Raw genomic sequence first — 21,464 nt, forward strand, 5'->3', positions numbered from 1 at the left:
GGGCAGCAGAATTGGGCACATCTTGAGGATGCCACACCCCACAGCACCAAAGGGTCTGGGGGCTATCATTGGAAACTTCTCCCAAAAGAGAATGTGGGCATCATACAGCATCCCATGACATGGGTCTAAAATTCTCCACAGAAGCAGGGGCCAGCCCTGCTCCCTGATGCCACGGCAGCAAGACCCACACACCATGCTTGCCCCACTGCCTCCACCAGCTCACACTAGCCAGAGAGGCCAAGCACTGGACAAAGCAGAAGGTTGACCATCAGGTGTATTGGGGGAGAGGAGAGCTGGGGCACCTTCAGGAGTGCTTCCCATAGGCAGCTGCCTTGGCAGTTTGCAGGGGCTCGGGAGGAGCAGGGAACTCATGGGGCTCCTCCAGCAAAGATGAGCTCCAAGGCTGCTTGGATGTCCCCGCCAGTGGCCTGCAGGGCCCGAAGGCTCAGCTCATCATCCTGGATGCCCATGTCGCGCAGCTGCTGCAGCTGGGGCTGCCACTGGCTCTGCAGAAAGACAGGACCAGGCAGAAGCTGTTAGTTGGGATCCTATGGAGACTCACTTAGGTCTATCCTTTCAGGGGGAGAGAGGACGGTGGGTTCCTACAGCAAAGTTGCTGATGTGAAGTTCCACAGGACACAGGGCTTCTAGGAGGACTACAAGAGAGGCCTGAGGGTTTAGAGAACAAATTAAAAGTTTGTCCAATAACAAAAGGAAAATTTAACATAATAATCAAAAGAGAAAGCACAAAATTACTCAATGTCTAAATTTCAAAAAATTCAACTACTTTCTTTCTCTTGCTATGTATAGACAGACAGACAGACAGACACACACACACACACACAAATAGGGAGGGGGGATAAATTTTAAAACTAGTTTTGGTTTGAGCATGATACATAGTAAAAAGTCTTACTCTCACCCACTCCCATTCCTACCCCAGATAACCTATTTTATTTTCTTTGAGGAAATACAAATATATATTCCTATATTTACCCTTCTCTTATACCCCTGTTCTACATCCGCCCCATCTTTTTTTTTTTTTTAACATAATTAATGTATCCTGAAGATCTCTCTATGCCAGTACATAAAGAACTTTTTAATAACTCTCTAATATTCCAACTCGTGGATGTCCTGAAAGGTACTATAACTGAGCTGTTTCCGATCTTTTGCCATTACCAACAATGCTGCAGTGACTGATTTGGTACAAACGTCATTTTCTACATGCACGTAAATCTCCAGGATAAATTCCAAGAAAGGGGACTGCAAGGAATTACACTGTTTTAAGGGCCATCTGGATTTCCTTTTCCATGAATAGTCTGTCCGTACTCTTTGCCCATTTCTCTATGGAGTTGTTGGTCCTAAATTACTAGAACTTCCACGTAACAGGGAGGTCTTTCCCTTTGTCTGATATGTGTTACAGATTTTTTCCTAGTTTGTTGTTAGTCTTCACACTTTGCTTGGTTTTTTTTTTTGGTTTGGTCAGCTATGCATAAATTTTCACTTTTATGAACTCAAAATTTATCAATCTTTATATAATGGCTCCCGGATTTTGACTTTCAGTTACGAAAGGCCTTCTCTACCACAAGGGTTTAAAGAAATTAACCCACATTTTCTTTTAGTACTTTCAAAGCTTCATTACTATCTCTATGTCATGAAGGAGGGAAGTGCACAACTTAGGGAAAATGATATGATATGTTCACATGTGGGAAGGAGAAGGCTATAGGGAAAAGATGCAAATTCAGAGAGGCAGGCAAGCAAGGGTGAGGATGTGGAGGGCTTTTAAAAAACCACACAAACCAACACGGATTCAGTTCACAGGCCAGATGGAGCCAGTGAAAGCTCCTGAGCTGGAGAGCAGAGTGAACAGGCCTCTAGCTGGGGCAGATGAAGGAACAGAAAAGACAAGCTGTCCATGGGTCCTGCTCCTGTGCCCCTCACTGTCCACCGGGGCCACACGGGGTAGAGAAAACCACATGGGCTGGAACCCTGTCTCTAACCACTTAAAGGATGTATGACCCTGGATAAGTTCCAGAAATGATGCTCACCCCCTAAGCTCACTGTGAGGAGCAAAGGAAAGAGGGGAGCAGACAGCTCATGCAGAGCCATGCAAGAGATTGTTGACCCCTTGGGGTGACCTTTCCATGAAGCAGAGTGGATGGTGTCACTCCCTCCTTAAAACCTCCCATGGCTCCCTGGTGACTGCAGGATCAAAGCTAATCTCCTCAGCCAGGCACTCAAGGCCCTCAACTCAGGCTCCTGCTCTCTATTTCTCTGGCTCCATCTCGGGGTCTTCTACACAAGGACACTGCCTGCTGGCCTTGCAGTTTTGAGTATGTCACATGGACCTCCACACATTCACTCAAACGGGTAGCTGCCTCTGCCTGGCCACCTTCCCCCCACCTCCAACACCCTCTTCCCTGCCTGGCTAACCTCTAATTCTTGGACAATCAGCTTAAACACTCCTTCCTCAGAAGACTTTTGTCTGAACTAGGCCCTCACCTCATGCCTGGGCTGGGCTTCTCGCCCTGTTGCTCCCCTGGTTCGGTAGCTGCCTGGTGCCCCTCCATGGCGGGGACGAGGCCTGGCTCATCTCTACCCCAGGAGCTGGACCCAGGACTGGTATACACCTGCTCAACACTCAGTTAATGCTCACAGAATGAATGAATGAATGACTCGTTGACTAAAACTGCCATAAGTATCCAAGCCAGAAGGTCAGTGGAGTCAGGCCAGGGTCACTGGGTGCAGGCATGGAAGCATCCTCTCCTGTCGCTCTGCCATGCCCCAGCTGTTCCTAGAGTGAAGCATGCCAAGTGGGAAGGCCCTCCAGAGAGCAGAAAAAAGCTCAGTACCCAAAGTAACTACGAAGCCTCGGGGACAGCAGCAGTGGAGACTGACCTGAAGGCTGGGCTGCCCGGAGGCCTGCAGGGCGTGCTGCAGGGCTTGGCTGAAGAGATCATTGGTGATGGGCGTCCCTGACTGGACACCGGAGGACATGGGTGAGGTCCCTGAGGAATGGCCCTAGACACAAATCAGTGGTTAGTGCCACCCTCAGAGCCATCTCCATCTCCCAGCACACACCCACTGCTGTCACATCACCCCATCGTGCTCCTAGGGTGCCTCCCAATAGAGGCCTGCGTGAGACAACCACACAGAGGTACCTAAAAGCTCGCTACGTGGGCACAAACGGTTCCATTCTCTTCTGCTCCAAGGAAATGGAATTGAGGCCCTGACCCAGCCTGGGACCCAGCCCTGGGAGAGATGGCCTTGGAAGCCTGAGTGACCGTCACCAGGAATGCTTAAGCCAGTGATGGCTGGGCCCTGTCAGGGATGAAGGAGAGCACATTATGGCAGGGGAGGTTCTTCTGAACTCCCAGGAGGAGGAATCAATCAGGGCTGTGCTGAACCCCAGACTTCTGAGACCTAAAGGCAAGGGAAGGGGATGTGAACTGAGAAAACCACCAGGGCTCCGGGCAGAGTTCAGCTCCTACCAGATCAAGCACAAGGGCGGCAAAGGTTAACCATTCTACTGCCTGGGAGCTTCTGTCTTGGGGGCCTGATCTCCATCTTCTGACTCTCCATACCTGGGTGCCAGGAGTTGGCGTGTGAGAGCTGCTCTCCGGAGTGCTGGCCAGGGCCAGGGCGGTGGCCAGCTCGCTCTGGGTGATGGGCCGGGGTCCAGCGGCTCCACTGTAGCCCAAGGAGGCTGGGCGGGAGCTGGGTGTGCTGCTAGAGGGCGTGGACCTGGCGCTCTGGAGAAGGGAGGCACCAGAATCAGGGAAACAGCACTGTGACATTCCCAGGTGAACCCACCCCACTCCAGGAACTGTTCTTGGGGAGACTCCCCAAGCGGCAGGTTCAGAAAGGAACAGTATGACAGAGACTTGGCCACCAAAGGGCCTATGTCCACCTCACAGCGTGGGCGTGCCAGGTCCCAGGGAGGGAACCATCTTCAGCACCATCTCCCCAAAGGGCAGGCAGCCAGGCCACTTACTGGGTGAAAGTCGTCCTCATCATCAGAGAGCCCTTCAAACAGGAAGCCACCTGGAGGAGGGAGAACAGATTTCAGGAGGAAGAACAGAAAGGCACAGGCGTAGCTCCAGAATCTCAGCTGAGATACTCTCCAAATTCGTATTTTCCTCTCTCCCTTTGGAAAATTACAGGACAGATGCACTCCCTGATTCAAACCGAGAGTTCCCAAGGAACACCCTCTGCCAGTGCTATACATAGCTGCTGAGTAAAGCAAATCCCTGGGCCACTGCCCACTCTATGGGATGCCAATTTTTGCTCTCCTGGGGCTCACCTGGCATGTCCCGGTATGAACTGGAGGGCATGCTCCGGGAAGAAGAGTCAGCCCCTGGCAGCGGGGTGCTGCCTGCCACCGAGTGCAGAACCAGGATGATGGCATTGACCAGGGCTGGGTGAGCAGGCACCAAACTGGGACAGGGGCAGAAAGAAACCCAAGGGTGACTAAGAAGGAAAGAGCACCCTCAGCCATGATTGGATTTCTGGGTACCCCTCACAATGATCAAGCGCCTGTGCCTGCCCTTAAATTCCTCAGTCTTTAGCACCTCTCTCCAGTTGGCTTTGTCCTCCTGCTGCTTGCCCCCAGCAACAGTGGCAAGGCCTTCAGTCCCGGGATCCACTTCAGATACTTCACCTTCCCCTCCACAAGGCATGATGGGACATGTACAGCCAGGGAGGTTCTGCAGTCAGTCTCCAGTCTCAACTCCATCACTACTTCCCTGGGCAATCTTTGACAGGTCCCTTCTCTTCCCAGGGTGGAGCTGTTTTCTTCACTTGCAAAATAAGGAACATAACCCCCACAGTCCCTTCCAGCTCTAAAATTTTAGGGATCTATGCACCTGCTTCTTTCCTCAGCTTAAAAGCCTTCAAAGGCTCCCTAATATCTACTGAATGAGATCTAAACTGAACCCAGCCTGCAAAACTGCCTCCCTCAGAACCCTGCTTCATCTCGGCATCTCCACATGCCCCTGCCCCTGGGCTTGTCATTCCCCCAGAACCCCCTGCTCTTTCTCACCTGTTGACATATTTAGAAGGTAGACTTGGGGGTAGACCAGGGATGGGCTCCAAGAGCAGAATCCAGGACGACAATCAGGTTTCTGGCCCGACCATAGGAGGAGAGACAGATGGGTATACTTACGTATCAAGCATGTTGGGATCAGCAAAGACAGAGAAAAGGTCCTTGTCCTGGAGAACCCCTGAAGGAGAACAGTGCTCACCTCAGAGAGTGGAAATCTAGCCAGATCCAGGAGGGAGAAGAGGCTTCAGGCCTCAGAGCAACCAGCTCAACAGGGACAGAGGACCCCAAAGCAGCCCTCATGAGAAGTGGAGGAAACCAAGCACCACACAGCACAAACCAAGTACTCTCCATCTTGTTCCCTACCCGCCACCACCCCCTGCACCGAGGTCACATACTGAGTACTGACACACCAGCCTCTTTTCCCCACATCTCTGGGTTCTTCCCTCATCCATCAACGTGTGCAGGAAGTCTTCCCAGATTGCTGTGGTTTGGGCTAACCGCTGCCCTCATTTGACATCCTCATAGTCTCATTTATGATGTTAGTTAGGCCATGACTTCTCTGTGAGACTGACAGCTCTTGGAGGGCTGGGTATCTGTTTGGTTACTCCTCTCCCCCCCAAGACCAGTGATTCTTCAAAAGATGGTCAAAAACTTGAGGGTTTTTGCCTTCTCCTGGTTTCTCCTTCTCCAACAACAACTATTTCCTCAAGTTCAATCCTGCACTTACCGAGAGCAATGGGATCACTGCTCAGGCCTGGGGTGGCCACAATGATCTGATCCAAAGATTCCTTATTGCCAAGCATCTTAAAGACCTGCAGGAGAAATGGGGAGGTCTGAGCACTCAAACTAGCTCAATCCATTCAGCAAATACTCACACTCTACTGAAGTACTTCCTCCCTAAGTGCTTGCACAGACATCACCACAACGAACAATAGCCCCAGGAAATAGATGAACCTCTTTTTTCTCTGAGATTGTGGCTTACTGGAGGAGAAACAAACAATAAAAAAGCAAGACCACAGTAAACCTTCAATCTCTGGTCCTTTCTCTCATCTACAGTTTTAATGCTTCCAAAATAAAGGCTCTCGTTACAAGCCCAATAACAAAGGTTTCCCTAGGTCCCAAAAGTCCTTTTCAATCTCCATACAATTATCGTTTCACATTCATATATACTGGGAAGTTCACAGCTGTATTAATTTTGCTTATCAACTCTCCTACAGAAAGCCATCAGCCTGCTTTCCCAGTGAGGAGATCCAGGTAAGGAGTGGTGGGCAGGCAGTTTAGCCAAAGTCCAAGAATGAGGCCCAGCAGAAACAGTATGTGGATCCTTTGGCTGTCACCATATTCATTCCATGAGGCCGGTATCAGGAGAGGTTGTATCATTATCATTAGAGGGAATCAACAATGCCTAGCTGTAAGAGCCTCTTTGGGGGAAGATAGGGCTCTACTGAGACCCACAGATACGGCAAAAACTCCCTGAGGAACTCTTGGTAGCCATGGCAACGGGCTTCCAGCTCCCACTCTACACCACTCGCCAGCATTCACACCCTCTCCTGCAGGCCTGGCAAGAGTCTCGGGCAGGGGGCCACGGCGCACACTCACCGCCTCCCTGTAGGAGGAGCTGCTGTGCAGGGCAGTGTGCAGCACACGGAACTCCCTCAGGGCAGCCACTTTGTCCACAGGTTCTGGGGACAAGACACTTAGTTACCCTACAGCCCGGGCTCTGCCCCTGCCGCAGACGCAGAACATCATTTCAGCATGTGGCCCAATGCAGCTTGGTCTGCAGGCTCCCTTCCCTCGTCACCCCAGTAAGAATGTGACTGCCCATTCAGAAACACCCATTTATGCCACAGACGTGAAAATTGCCCTCTCTTTGAAGCATCTTCAGCAGATAAAACAAACAAATTCAAGTTCCAGCAGAGGGGAATCTCACCACATGAAAGACGCTGCTCTGACCAATATCTCACTGCAGGAATTCTAGACTTCTTACATTTGAAAAGAGGAAGGTATAATCAACTCAGAAGACTTATGCAGTGATTTATAATAAGTGCTGCAAGCCATCTGAACAATATGGAGCCATGCTGACACAATATGTTAAGAGAAAGAAATAGAACACAAAGTTGTATGTGCGTTCTCTAGTGAAACTACGTAAAATGTGTCAGCATGCATGTGGTCCAAGGCTGGAAGGGGAGAAACGGAAGCATAGCACTTAGGTAGGGTGACAGGATCAGGGGTAATTATTTTCTCTTTGATATTTTCTTTCAGATTTCTGTAATATTATTTTGAATTAAAAAAAAACAAGAAGGACCAAGAAAATACACTGTACTTCTTTTTGATCTTTGGACGCTATGATTCATATATACGGGGAAGTTTAGTGATTGTGTTAATTTTACTTGGTTACTTTACTATTTAGGAAATCAGTCCATTTCATAAGTGAAGAAATTTGGGTAAAAGGAGGGAACATAAATAGGAAGTTCACCCTGGGTCACACTTTTAAAAGTGTGGTTACCCTCACCCAGGACGGCTACCTGTGATTCTACAGACTGTGTACTGGCCAACCGCAGGGGCACCATTTCCCATAACAAGGTGAATGGCACCCCTGGGGTTCGGTGTGGCAATCACATCCTTACCTATAGTTCTAATCATAAGGGTTGTCGCTCTTGAAAAAGATTCATCTAAGTAAATTATCTAATTTATTCATTCAATAAACATTTACTAAGTATTTACTCCATACCTCGTCTTGGGCAAGGCACAGGAATGCAAAAAATAAGAGTCCCTGCGATTAAGGAACTCTGAAGACAGCAGGAGAAACAAGACTCAATCTAACACACAAACACAATTACAAGGTACCAGCTGAGGACCTCAGCAGAGATGTGGACCCCAGCTAGGGTGGTAGGAACATGGAGGCAGACAGCCACCACTGAGAGCGAGGGCCACACAGAGCCGCCTCCCAGAGAAGACCATTTGAGAGGGTATTTAAGGTAGAACAGATGTTCACTGGGAGGAGATGCTATTCCAGGCCTAAGTGAGAACACGTGCAAAGGCATGTAAGAATAAAAGAATGAGGTGCTTTGAAGGAATGATAAGTCATTTTTGTGGCTGGAGCTTGGGGTATACATCCCCACTCAAACAGCAGGCCAAGTGAGATCCTGAAGGGATTTATAACCCTCCATGGAGAACCACCAAAGGGATCCAGGGGGGGAGAGAGGAGCTGACAGGTTCTCCTCCTCCAGGCGCTAATCTACTGGGAGATCAAGAAATGTGCTTCCTTTTGAAAGAGCACTCAAGGATAAAATATCTAAAATGCCATCACAAAACAGTTTCTTTTCAGATCTAAAAGTTTCCTTTCACTTTCCAATAAAAAATCCATTTGTTTTAAAAATAAATCTCCAGGCAGAAGAGGGGAGGAAAAGGACTCTTAGTATCTTAAGCTGATAACCAGCTAAGAGCTATGGTTGTCTCTATAACATCTCTGAGCTAATCTTACCCTTTGAAAGTGGGAGGCAGCCAGCCCAGTGGAAAGAACATGGGCTCTTGAGCCAAGAAAACCTGGATTCACATCCCAGCTCTTGCATTCACTCTCTAAGGAGGTGACCTTGAATAAATACCTTTCTAACCCATTTTTCCTTCATCTATAAAACGCCAATGCTGTTACCTACCCTGCGGGGCCACTGTAATGAATAAATGAAATATCAAAGAGAAACAATCTGGCTCAAAGAAGCAACAAATGTTACATCCCTCCTGTCAATGCCCTCCAGCCAAAGACCAGAGGGGCACACGTGCAGGTGAACAAGCTGGGTTTGCTGCTCCTTCCAAAGAGGAGAATGCAAACCACGGAAGTGTGGGGCATCTCAATAAGAGGATGTTAGAAAGGACTTGTAGGATTTGGGCTTTGGCTGGGTGATTTGGGAGAAAGTTTAAGGAAGTAGGGTTTTGCTCTGGATTGGATGCTGTCAGGAAGTGGGGGTGATTTTATGATTGGGTATCTTAATAATTCTTATCTAGATGGAAGGAAAACTAGAGCAAAGCAAAAGCTGTGATTGGTAAAGGAGCAACAGTTATTCATAATAGCCAAGACAGAGGGATAGTCGGTCACTTTTGTGGTTTGGACAACATTCAGGTTTTTGTCTTTATTCAGAAATGAGAGGGATCTTGTTTTTGTCTTGAACCGTTATGGTCTCAGAGTGAGTAGCCTTGTAGATGTTGGTGATCTGTGAAATTGTTCATGTTCCAAGGCCTAGCTGAAGGCCAGGCCAACCCCTGGATGTCAGAGACTCTCTGCCTCTTTCTCACTTTCCATCAGGATATAAAAGAAGATATTTTTGTCCTTTATGTTTAGAATTGAAAAGAGAGGAAATTTCAAGCTGATAACCAGTCACAGAAATTATGAACATTATAAAAATACGTCAAACTGCCAGTTTAACAAAGTTAATCTCTTGTAGATAGCTTAGCTTTATCCTTGAGGAGGCTTTTAAAACACAGATGCAAAAGTTAAATTACGAATTCCAAGCAGCACCTTTTATTAATAAATCAAAATGGCACTACAGGCTTTGTATGTATTTTCCAAGAGCTACCTTAATACTGTTTGAATATTTTCAAGCTTCAGGAAAATAAACGACCAGTAGAGCAGGAGGGGTGAGCTGACGGAGCACATCACCACCTGAAGCAGCTGGTGGGAAGACTTGCTAACAAGAGAACCAACTACGGCATTAGAGGAGTTTCCAGCTTTTTTCTAATGAGAATGGTAATAACAGTAACAAAAAGATAGCAAGTTCACTGAGAAATAAACTGTTAACCTAAAGGAATTTAAATAGACACAAACTCCCCACCCCATTAAAATAGTGGGTAATGAATAGAAAAAGTAGAGAAACACATCCCCTTCTGTCAGTGGTGTTGGCAGCAAGAAAGTAAAAACCGCACCCTGTTTATCAATGTGGCCTAATCCAATAAGAAAGATATCCTCTATCACCATCTCAATAAATCATCCTTTGTTCCCCCCAAGCCTGTGCCTCAGGAATACGCAGACTCTTCCTTCCCTTGTAGATATTCCATAAGCTCCGCCTGTTTGACTAATGGCCAACCCTCACTCACCTGGTTTCTGATCAGGTTCGGGCCAGGACTTGCGCAGAACATGGACTGTAGACCCAGGTTGAATGCCGTAGAAGTCAAGGGTCTGGTCATCTTTTAGCTTCCGGCCACAGTAGATCAGATCTAAAAAAAGAACTGCCCATTTATACGTTGCCCCTCAAAACAATTTAGATGGTTTCTGTCCCCTAAAAACCTTATCTTGATTGGACAGACAGCTGGGGAATGATATATGCTTTAAAAAGTACTCTTATGTAATAAACATGTCAATAACAATCACTAGCAAGTACAAACTCATAAAATATAGAATCCACGCATAGGAAAGCTCTAGAGCTTAACATCATGGATACTGCTCGACTTAGATGGGAAAATGCAACAATAAAAGAGGATGAACCCAGTGTTTTTGTGACCGAAAACACACTTTTTGTCAGTTACACCATTTTGCCAGTTTATAAGCCATGAGTTTATAATATAATTATGTTATATTTAAATTCCCTCTTCTTCCACCTAGAATGTCCTTGTCATCTTCCTTTCCTTTTTTATTGCCTTCCCCCTAACCACCCAACCACCCAACCAACCAAAATCCTTCTAATCATCCCTTAAGACCCACCCCAAATGCCATATACTGGGGGGCTTTCCCTGACAAGCTCCTCCTTCCCTAGCCCACCCCAAATTCTTGCTTTCAGAGAAAGAATTCAACAAGGTCATAGTTAAGGAAATTTGTCATAAAGTAGTTCAGTATAATGCACAACTGAAATGGCAAACAATAGTTTTATTATATGATTTGTGTTTCTATTCACCTAATAACCACCTCTTCCCCAGAGTGTTAACATTATGAAGCAACGAATTTACCCACTTAATTTAATTTACCCATGTAATTCAAGAAGTAGCCTCCCCAAAAAGAGATCAGAGCAGCAGCCCATCCCCAGTCCACAGAGACTCACCAATCAGCTCAGGGTCTGGAACAGACTCCTGGAGTTTGCCAGCAATGAGCTGCTTCAGAAATGAAATACTATAGCCCCCCAGTGAGTATTCTCCCAGCTCTGTCTCTGGCAACCGAAGAATAGACTTTGGGGCAAGTGGCTGGTCAGCCAGCTTCACCGCCAGGTGCCAATCTGAGAGAGACATCCTCTCTCTTTCACGCTCTCTCTTTCTCCCTGTAAAGGAACAAAGCCTTAGTGGTTAAAGGGCAGACCACCAACCTATACCACCCCCACCCCACCAAGGAGTTGAATGAGAGAGAATTCAGTGTGACACTGTTGGAAAAGCACAGGATGCAGCATCAGGAGGCCAGAACTAAAATCTGGGGTCCTCTCTTTACGCGTTCTATGATGGACAGCAAGGAACTTCAGCTCTCTAGGCCTCAGGTTTTTCATCTTTAAAGTGGACATAAAAACACCATCCCGGGGCCGGCCCCGTGGCTTAGCGGTTAAGTGCGCGCTCTCTGCCACTGGCGGCCCAGGTTCAGATCCCGGGCGCGCACCAACACACCGCTTCTCCAGCCATGCTGAGGCCGCGTCCCACATACAGCAACTAGAAGGATGTGCAGCTATGACGTACAACTATCTACTGGGGCTTTGGGGGAAAAAAAAAAAGGAGGAGGATTGGCAATAGATGTTAGCTCAGAACCGGTATTCCTCAGCAAAAAAGAGGAGGATTAGCATGGATGTTAGCTTAGGGCTGATCTTCCTCACAAAAAAAAAAAAAAAAAACCACACCACCCCGGGCTGGCCCAGGGGTGTAGCAGTTAAGTTCACAGCTCCGCTTCGGCGGCCCGGAGTTCGCCAGTTCGGATCCTGGGCATGGACCTACACACTGCTCATTGAGCCACACTGAGGCGGCGTCCCACATACAGCAACTAGACAACTATGACATACAACTATCTACTGGGGCTTTGGGGAGAAAAAAAAAAACGAAAAAAAGAGGAAGATTGGCAACAGATGTTAGCTCAGGGCCACTCTTTCTCAAAAAAAAAAAAAAAAACACCATCCCATCTAATAGGAATGTTGTGAGATTCAAATGAGATCATCCAACGCCCTCCCTTACGTACACTCCTTATTTTCTATATCCTTTATCAACTCTTGAACTACTACAACAGCCTTATAACAAGCTCCCTGCCTCTTACCTCTCCCTATCAAATATCCATGCTGCCACCCAACCCATCATATTAAAACACAGATCTGATCAAGTCACTCCTCCGCTTAGAACTCCTCCAGTGACTCCAAACCACCTCTATGAATAAGCCTCAACTCCACAGCCTGGCTTACAAAAACATTCACATCTGTTCTCTCTGCCAGCCTTCCTCCCTGAGAGCTCTGGGCTGCCCCACCCTCCCCAACACTTAAGTCCACCCCGGCCAAGCCACCATTCATAACAAAGCTCTCCCCAGCTTTACACCTCTGCTCAACTGCTAACTCTGCATGTAATGCCTCTTCCCTCTTTGGTCTCTTAGCAAACTCCTACCAAGACCAGCCCAAATCCAGCCTCCTCTGTCCCCTCTCCCTTTCCTCTGTTCTCCCCCTATTCCCTCAGGGCAAAGGGCTACAAATATTTATTTACTTCTCAACCTCCCCCGCATACCATTCTTGGAGGCCCTTGAAAGCAAAGACTAGATTTTTTTTTTGCCCTTATTGTCCCAATGCCTGGCACATACGGATGCCCGGAAAATGAATCAGAAACTCCGAGGGTGGAAAAATCTTGTAAAGAAAGATAAGCCCTTGTTATAATCATTATTGCTTCCAAAGAGGCTTCTTTGGAAAAGAAAAGAAAAGGCTGTGAGGCCTCGAGGCTGCCCGGGAGATCTTAAAGTACCTTCCGTCTCCAGGTTTATGACACGGAAGGGAATAGGTCTCTTTCTATACCAGATCTCATTTAATCCTCACAACTGTTCCCTGAGGCAGGCATTATCATCCACATATTACAGACGAAGAACTGAGACTCACAAGGGTGAAACCACTGGCCCAAGGTCACACATAAGACAGTCGTGAGGTAACGACACTATCTCTTTGGTGACGACCCCACCGCTCCCACGCGACCAGGGAACTAGTCACCACACGACAAGCCCGCGCGCCCCGGGACCCAGCGCCCTCACCCGTCCCGCGGAAGGAACCCGGCCGCAGAGCCGCCGGTGTAAACACTCACTCCGGTCCTCTCGCCGGAAACCGGAAGCTCCGCGCTGCATTCTGGGAGTTGCAGTTCCTGCTGCAGCCCCACCCTGTATAAATAGCCGGCCGGCAAGGGGCGCTAGTTGCAACGCTTCCGGTTCCGGGGAGGGCGTGGCTGCTGCTCCGTTTGAAATTTTCGGCGCGAGGCCCTCTTTGTGCTTTCGCGCGAGAGGGTTCTGTCAGTGTTCTAAGGCGCGAATAGGGGGGACGGAGAGAGACCAGGTGTGCGGTTTACAGCCCCGTGATTCCCGCACTGGCCTTGAAGCCTGCGGAGTCTATCGGGTTGTTAGATGGGAACGCCCGCTGCCCGGCCCTCGACCGGATCGCGGACCCCGGGTCCCCTCCCGCTCCGACCCTTCCCTCCGCGAAGACCCTTTCCCGAGCGGCTTCTCCAGACACGCCCCAGCGGGTCCTCGCAGCCTCACTGTGAAAACGGCTTGCCCTCGGGTGAAGTCAGCCTCTTATGCTCCTCTCTTCTTGCTTCCCGCGCGAACCTGCCTATGGGGCATACCAGGATCTGAACGATGACTGCTCTAAAAGTTGGTTTGTGAGGGGAGCTACTACGTCGGGTTCATGGTACGCCCCAACGTGCAGTGGTGGGGTTTATAGAACAGTCATTCATCGAAGCAGCTTGGGGAGGGGAATTTCCCCTGAACTCTCGTAGAGAAACTGCCTAGTTTAGATGCACAATTAGAACTGGATTGTCTGCACAGAAGTTAGGATTAGCTAAAACATTGAAGAGGGGCTACTTCTGATTGGACTCTACTCAAGGAATTAATTGAAGGACTAAGGTGAATATAAGAAAATAATGAGGTCCGGCCGACCAGTGGCTTAACGGTTAAGTGCGCATGCTCTGCTGCTGGCCACCTGAGTTCGGATCCCCGGCGCGCACTGACGCACTGCTTCCTCGGCCATGCTGAGGCCGCCTCCCACATACAGCAACTGGGAGGATGTGCAGCTATGACATACAACTATCTACTGGGGCTTTGGGGGAAAAAAATAAATAAGTAAAATTCAAAAAAAAACTAAAAAAAAAAAAAGAAAAGAATGAGGTCCATCATAGCCAGCCTTTGTGCACAAATGTAAAAGCGTAACTCTGGAACTTCCCAATGTAGGCTGGGAACTAGGGCAGCAACTGAGCAGGACAGCTTGACTGAGGAGAGCAGACAAACTGCAGAGTCTGGGAGGGCCTAACATTGGAAGCTAATCACCCCTCTGCTGTTCCGATGAGATATGTGGGAGAGTTGCACAAAGTCTGCCACTCCGTCTTTCAGGCTGAAGCCCAGACTCCTCCTGGCTGTCCCCAAAGTCCCCCCTTCCCTGTACTACCCATCTTTAGATATAACCTCTCTTTCAGAAATCCTTCCTGGCTATCCAGTCTTCTTTAGGCTCCTGCCTCTCCTATCTACTAAGGCTTGCACCTGAACTACATACTTTAGTATTTTATTAAACTTTGTTCAGTGTTCTGCCTTAACTGCCTGCAGAAGACAAGGACCGTGTCTTCATTTTGTTTTCCTCAAAGTGGAACTGAATATACTAGGTGCTCATGAATTTCTTGTTTGGGTTGATTTCATTATAATCTCCACAGGGGAATGGACAATGGCTATCTTGCCCTCCACTTTATCTTCAGCAGTTGACCAGGGCCTGGCACATAGCAGTTGAGCGTAAATATTTGTTGAATGAATAATTCAGGCCAAAGCTGTCTTCCAAATGTGGTTGTCTTGCTGTAGCTTGTTGCTCCCAGGAAAGGAAGTAATCCTCTCTGAGTTCTGAATCATTACAATGTTCAGAAATATTGTAATGATAAATTATTAAATGAGCAGATAAATGAGCAGATGAATGAAGGAATAACCCAGGACCAAACAGGTTCTTTGAGATCCAGTTTACCAAGTACGTACTATACTCAGAAGCAAGGGTCAGATTCTAGATAAAATTAGAAGAGCCTGGACGCAAGACAAAGATGAATGACCAGACGTGGTAAAAAGGAAAGAGTTAGGACCCAGTCTCTCAGCCAGGCCATACATATCTGGAGACATTGACACCCTCATTAGCTCTCTCTGAGAAAGTGGTGGACAATTACTCACTAAACCTTCAAGAGATTATTTGGCCCTATCATTAACTATTGGGAAACAAATGATAAGAATGTACATGTGCATTTTTAACTTTTTTCTGTTTGTAAAATTAATATGGGGATCTCTGGGTCTGGCAAGGCAGCAAATGAAAATCATCTGTAACTACTCCTCCTACAAACAAATGTATAAAATAATACACTTATTAAAAATCACATAGGTGTGGTCACAGGAGAAAGGGGAACTCCTCAGATGCCAGAAATGAAGGGGGAACTGGAAACAAGGCAATGAGCTTGAGAGCTGATGAGCACCTCTCCAGAGAGATTAGTGGTCCTGGAAACCTTGCTTGGAGATTTTTGTATTAACACCAAAGCACTGGGCCCCTCAAAGACTGAAACTGACACCACTGCATAAAGTTGAAACCTTTAAAAGATTTGCACCCTAAGTGAAAGGGCAGACTACAAACACAAACAAACAGAAAACCATGTATCAGCACTAATAGAAGGCAAGAAAAGATCTCTCTGCTTGGCTCTGAGGGCAGGGCAGTAGATGTGTGCAAGAATAACCTCTCCTGAGAATTTGAAACCCCAGACTGATCCTTTGTGCAAGCTTGTGCAGAAACATCAAAAATTGGTCCTGGGTCTGCAATTTAACATACAGTAACAGTAACATATAATGTCCAATGAATGGATACAGAACTATTGAGAGTTTAATTTCTCTATTGAGAGATTAAAGGTTCAATGGCGGGCCGGCCCCGTGGCTTAGCAGTTAAGTGTGCACGCTCCGCTGCTGGGGACCCCGGTTTGGATCCGGGCGCACACCAACACACTGCTTCTCCGGCCATGCTGAGGCTGCAGCCCACATACAGCAACTAGAAGGATGTGCAGCTATGACATACAACTACTGGGGCTTTGGGGGGGGGGAATAAATAAAATCTTTAAAAAAAAATAAAGGTTCAATGGTAAGATAAAATATATAGTTGGGTGGGTTTTGTGTGAGTGAACTCGACTAGACTGAGGTCTGCTATTTAATAAGAGGAAAAAAGAGGGCCGGCCCCGTGGCTTAGCGGTTAAGTGCGTGCGCTCCGCTGCCGGCGGCCCGGGTTTGGATCCCGGGTGCGCGCTGAGGCACCACTCCTCCAGCCATGCTGAGGCCGCGTCCCACATACAGCAACTAGAAGGATGTGCAGCTATGACAGACAACTATGTACTGGGGCTTTGGGGGAAAAATAAATAAATAAAATCTTTAAAAAAAAAAAAAAAAAAAATAAGAGGACAAAAGGCAAATAATATGTCATTTGAGTGGCTACAAGTTTCAACTTTTAATCCAGTTTATTCTTTTACAGAAAGCAAAAAAACCTAGATCTATATGAATAAAAAATATAAAGACTAAAGACATGAAAATAAAATAATTAATGTAGGATGTTCAAAGTGTTATCTTGATTAAGTATAACCTCTAGTTTTTTGTTTTTTTTTTGATTTATTTTTTCCCCCAAGGCCCCAGTAGATAGTTGTATGTCATAGTTGCACATCCTTCTAGTTGCTGTACGTGGGACTCGGCCTCAGCATGGCCGGACAAGCAGTGAGTCGGTGCGCGCCCGGGATCCGAACCCGGGCCACCAGCAGCGGAGCGCGCGCACCTAACCGCTAAGCCACGGGCCGGCCCTAACCTCTAGTTTTTTAAGTCAACTTTATATAGAAATAATTTACATAAAATGTACACTTTTTTTTATTGGTCCTGGGGCTCTTGGTAAAAAATATAAGTCCTCTTTGCAGCAAGACTACCAAAACCCATACCATCCAACAGGAAAGAAGAAAGCTAAACTGAAGATTTTACACAAAGAATTAGCAAATATTCATGGAAATAAGCCACTGTAAGAGAGCAGAAGAACAAACGAGTCACAACACCAAAAATGTCAGATATTAGGAAGTCAATAAAAAAGAGAAATAAAATAAGCATGTTAAAATTTGTTCAAGACACTGAAGAAGATATCAAGCCGTTAAGAAAGAATAAGACATGATGAGAAAAGAACAGGCATATTTGAGAAGAACCAAAAAGAACTTTTAGAAATAAGTATTGTCGGCCGGCCTGTGGCTTATCCGTTAAGTGCGAGCGCTCCACTACTGGCAACCCGGGTTCAGATCCCGGGCGTGCACCAACACACCGCTTCTCCGGCCATGCTGAGGCCGCGTCCCACATACAGCAACTAGAAGGATGTGCAACTATGACATACAACTATCTACTGGGGCTTTGGGGAAAAAAAAGGAGGAGGATTGGCAATAGATGTTAGCTCAGAGCCGGTCTTCCTCGGCAAAAAGAGGAGGATTAGCACAGATGTTAGCTCAGGGCTGATCTTCCTCACAACAAAAAAAGAAATAAATATTGTCATTGAAATTAAGAATTCAACAGATGTAAGTACTTTCCAAAAATATATATTGTGAATATCTTCTTCCAGTTGGTAGCTTGCTTTTTTACTCTCTTAACGGTATTTTTTAAGAATTTCTTAGAAGTCCAATTTATGAAATTTTATTTTGGTGAAAAGCACTTTTTGTATCTTATTTAAGAAACTTTGCTGTAATTATGAAGATATTTTTCTATGTTTTCTTCTGTGAGTTTTATCTTTCACATTTAGGTCTATGGTCAATTTCAAATTAATATTTATATATGAAGTGAGATACGAATCAAGGTTCTTATTTTCATATGGGTATCAATTGATCCAGCACTGGTTTTTTTTTTAATCCTGTCCCCATTGAATTTCAGTGACAGCTTTGTAATAAATAAGGTGACTGTTATGTATGGGTCAATTTCTGACTCTATTCTGTCCAGTTGATGTATTATTCTATCCTGTGCCAATACCATACACCTATGGCATGCCTATCTGTGCCAATACTATGCACCTTGATTTCTGTAGCTTTAGTGTGGGTCTTGATAGCTGGTAGCATCTTTGTTTTGCTTTAAGATGGATCTATCACCAATAGATGAGAATTGTTAACTTTTTTTATGCTTCTAAAAGTTTAATTTTATTGAATTAAATAAATACATGTATTTAACAAAATTTAGATTATACTACACATGTGTTTAGTAATCTGCATATTTCACTTAACTTGGATATTTCCCCATATGCTCAAATTGTCTTCAAGAATGTGATACTTTTACTTTTTATTTTAAAATAATTTCAAGTTTATAGTAATGTTGCAAAAATAGTACAAAATAACTCCGTCATGACCAAAGTCATGTCCCAATTGTTAACATTGCACAACATTTATCTTATTCTTTTTCACCCTTTATATATACATATTGTCCTTCTCCCACCCCCATTGCTGAGCCATTTGAAAACAAGTTGCATATATGATGCCCCATTACCCTTGAATATTTCCGGGGTATTTCCTGAAAACAAGGACACAGTCTCCTACATAGCCACAGTACAACCCATCAGAATCAAGAAGTTAATATTTATACAGTACTACCATCATCCACAGGTGTAATTCATATTTCATCAACTGTCCCAGGTAGATAGAGGCTGATTACCTCATTGCTGCTTTCATAAGTTATGTGGGAGATTTTCAAAAAGTCCATCATGTCAGTCATTAATCCAAACAGCTTGGTCCCTTTATTGGAGAATGGTATTTAGAATCAAAGGCTGGATGTTAGATGTGCTTATTGCCACTGGGATGTCATCATTTCCAGTACCTCTCAGTGGACGGACCTAGGAAATATATGAATGTTTACACACACAAACCCATTCATCTATATTTCTATTTCATATGTATGTTATATATATGTTTTAACCCCAATACTGGAAATTCCAGCCAATATCACATATTTTTTTCCAGCCTTCCCCTCCTCTGTAATTTTACCTCTCTTCTCCAAAATGGCTCCCATTTTCCACAATATATTTACTTGCATTTGCTCATGTTGAAATCCATGATTTATCACAGAGGAGCCTCTTCAACTTGGGGCTGAGTCCTTTTGACATAGAACCCTAGAAGTTGATAGTTTCCTGGCTATCTGGCATGACAAGAGTTTCAGGCTCATCTTGTACATTTCCTGCCCCAGGCACAAGAATCAGCCATTTCTTCAAGAAGCTCAGATGGTTTTTAGTGGGAAATTGGGCTCTAGGGATGCTTATTGCTACTGGATTGGTCATTATTTCTAAGCTGCTTTAATGGAGCTAGGGAGACATCTAGATCTATATCGATAGAGCTAGAAATAGAGATAATTTATGCTGCTACTTCAAATTCAAGACTACAGGGGTTTATGTAACCTTTTCTATATTACATGTTTATTTCCTTTCTTCCACACTGAGAATCCAGTTCTCAAGAACATAGGGGATGATAGAATTTGAATATTCCATAATTACTCATTTACTGGGCCGGCCCCGTGGCTTAGCGGTTAAGTGCACGCACCGCTGCTGGCGGCCCGGGTTCGGATCCCTGGCGCACACCGACGCACCACTTCTCCGGCCCTGCTGGGGCCGCGTCCCACATGCAGCAGCTAGAAGGATGTGCAGCTGTGACATGCAACTATCTACTGGGGCTTTGGGGGAAAAAATAAATAAATAAAATCTTTAAAAATAATTACTCGTTTACTTTATCCCGCATTACATATACAAGTCTAAAGAATAACAATACTAATACTATCATCTCCAATATAATTATTGAGAAAAGTTTAAAATTTTTTGCATATATTCTTTTCATTCTACCCCCTCTACTCCTCCTCTCCATTTTAACAAATGTATTACATATTATCTGAATCTATACCCATTAAATACTTTACCTTCTTCCTTTTAATCCTTTTAATTCTCCAAAGAATTCTATGTTTAATGCTCACCACTAGATTTTGACAATTGAAACCCATTCTCTACGAGATTTCTCAGGAAGGGCTACAATATTCCCTGAACTTTTTCATATCAAAAGCAGTTTGTCTCTGGCCGTTACACGTAAAAATCAGTTTTCTAAATATAAAATCCTAGGCTCAGATTTTCTTTCCTTGAGATATTTCATTTTCTTCTTTTTTTTTTTCTTTTTTAGAGGACAGATGTCTTTTTTTTTTTATAATTTTATTTATTTATTTTTTCCCCCAAAGCCCTAGTAGATAGTTGTATGTCATAGTTGCACATCCTTCTAGTTGCTGTACGTGGGACATGGCCTCAGCATGGCCTGAGAAGCGGTGCGTTGGTGCACGCCTGGGATCCGAACCCGGGCCGCCAGTAGCGGAGCACATGCACTTAACCGCTAAGCCACGGGGCCGGCCCTCATTTTCTTCTGATGATGAAAACCTATTTTCTTTCCCATTTACTTGCTCTTTTTGCCTAGTTACCCAATTAATTTTTTTCTTTTTCTATAAGGTTCAGTAATTTTACCAGATTATGTCTTGGTATTGTTTGTTCTAGGTCAATAGTCTCAATCATGTGGTATGATGCTTCAAAATATAGTTTCAAATATTTTTTATTTCGGGAAAGCTTTTTTGAATTATAGGTTTTAGAATAGTTCTGTTCTCTTGCTTTGGTTTGCTTCTTAAGGGTACTCTTGTTATCCATACATTGGATCTTTGTTGTCTTTCTTCAATATTTGTCATTTTTCTCAAATGTTTTATATCTCTTTCTTCATTTCTTTTTTATTTTTAAGATGTTCCTCCTTTTCACTTTGTATTTCTCTTACAGCATTATCTGTTGTATTTATTCCTTCTTGCGTTCCTTTTGGTTTAGACTTCATTTTGCATTGATTTTTTTTCTTTTATTTCTAATTTTCTTTCCTGAGTTCTGTCACCTCAGTTCTGAGTTTTCCTAGTTCTAATTGATGTTGTGCTTTCATGTCTTATACCATTTTCTTAATATCTTTTAGTTCATTTTGAAATATATGACTATAGTTTTTATCTGTTTCTTGCTCATGTCTTATTGGTATGCTTTTATTGTCCATAGGAATGTAATTCTGCTCTGTATTCTCTTTTATCTTATAACAATCTTGTATGAGACTTGACTTTGTTTCTTTTCTGTTGTTCATTTTTGTGTGAAATTACTTTTCCTGGGCTTTTAAAAGGAGGCGTAGAGGATTCCAGGAAGATGGCAGAGTAGGAAGCACAGGGAATCTGCCTCCCCACCTAGACAAT

General features: G+C 45.1%; 1 protein-coding gene across 7 annotated transcripts; it reads right to left on the bottom strand.

Moving 5' to 3' along the window:
* Positions 1 to 256: 256 nt before the first annotated feature.
* UBL7 (ubiquitin like 7) lies at positions 257 to 13,328 on the bottom strand. Of its 7 annotated transcripts, XR_015551564.1 has the most exons (13): positions 13,265 to 13,328; positions 11,068 to 11,280; positions 10,130 to 10,249; positions 6,641 to 6,723; positions 5,769 to 5,853; positions 5,162 to 5,219; positions 4,569 to 4,796; positions 4,301 to 4,434; positions 3,992 to 4,041; positions 3,582 to 3,749; positions 3,159 to 3,318; positions 2,896 to 3,018; positions 362 to 506 (listed from the first exon to the last, which is right to left on the bottom strand). XR_015551564.1 is itself a non-coding variant. In XM_087428695.1 (12 exons), the coding sequence occupies exons 1-12, from the start codon at positions 13,302 to 13,304 to the stop codon at positions 369 to 371; spliced, it is 1,440 nt and encodes a 479-aa protein (XP_087284821.1). In that variant the 5' UTR covers positions 13,305 to 13,328; the 3' UTR covers positions 257 to 368. The 7 variants fall into 7 exon arrangements, 6 of the variants coding, with proteins under 6 accessions (XP_087284821.1, XP_087284822.1, XP_087284823.1 ...); XM_087428695.1 differs by lacking the exon at positions 3,159 to 3,318 and having other exon boundaries at positions 257 to 506; XM_087428696.1 differs by lacking the exon at positions 3,159 to 3,318 and having other exon boundaries at positions 257 to 506; positions 13,215 to 13,290.
* Positions 13,329 to 21,464: the final 8,136 nt, after the last annotated feature.

The sequence above is a fragment of the Ceratotherium simum genome, chromosome 3 (genome assembly GCF_057802395.1).
Source record: "Ceratotherium simum simum isolate JZ-2026a chromosome 3, ASM5780239v1, whole genome shotgun sequence".
In the NCBI taxonomy this organism is placed as follows: Eukaryota; Metazoa; Chordata; class Mammalia; order Perissodactyla; family Rhinocerotidae; genus Ceratotherium; species Ceratotherium simum.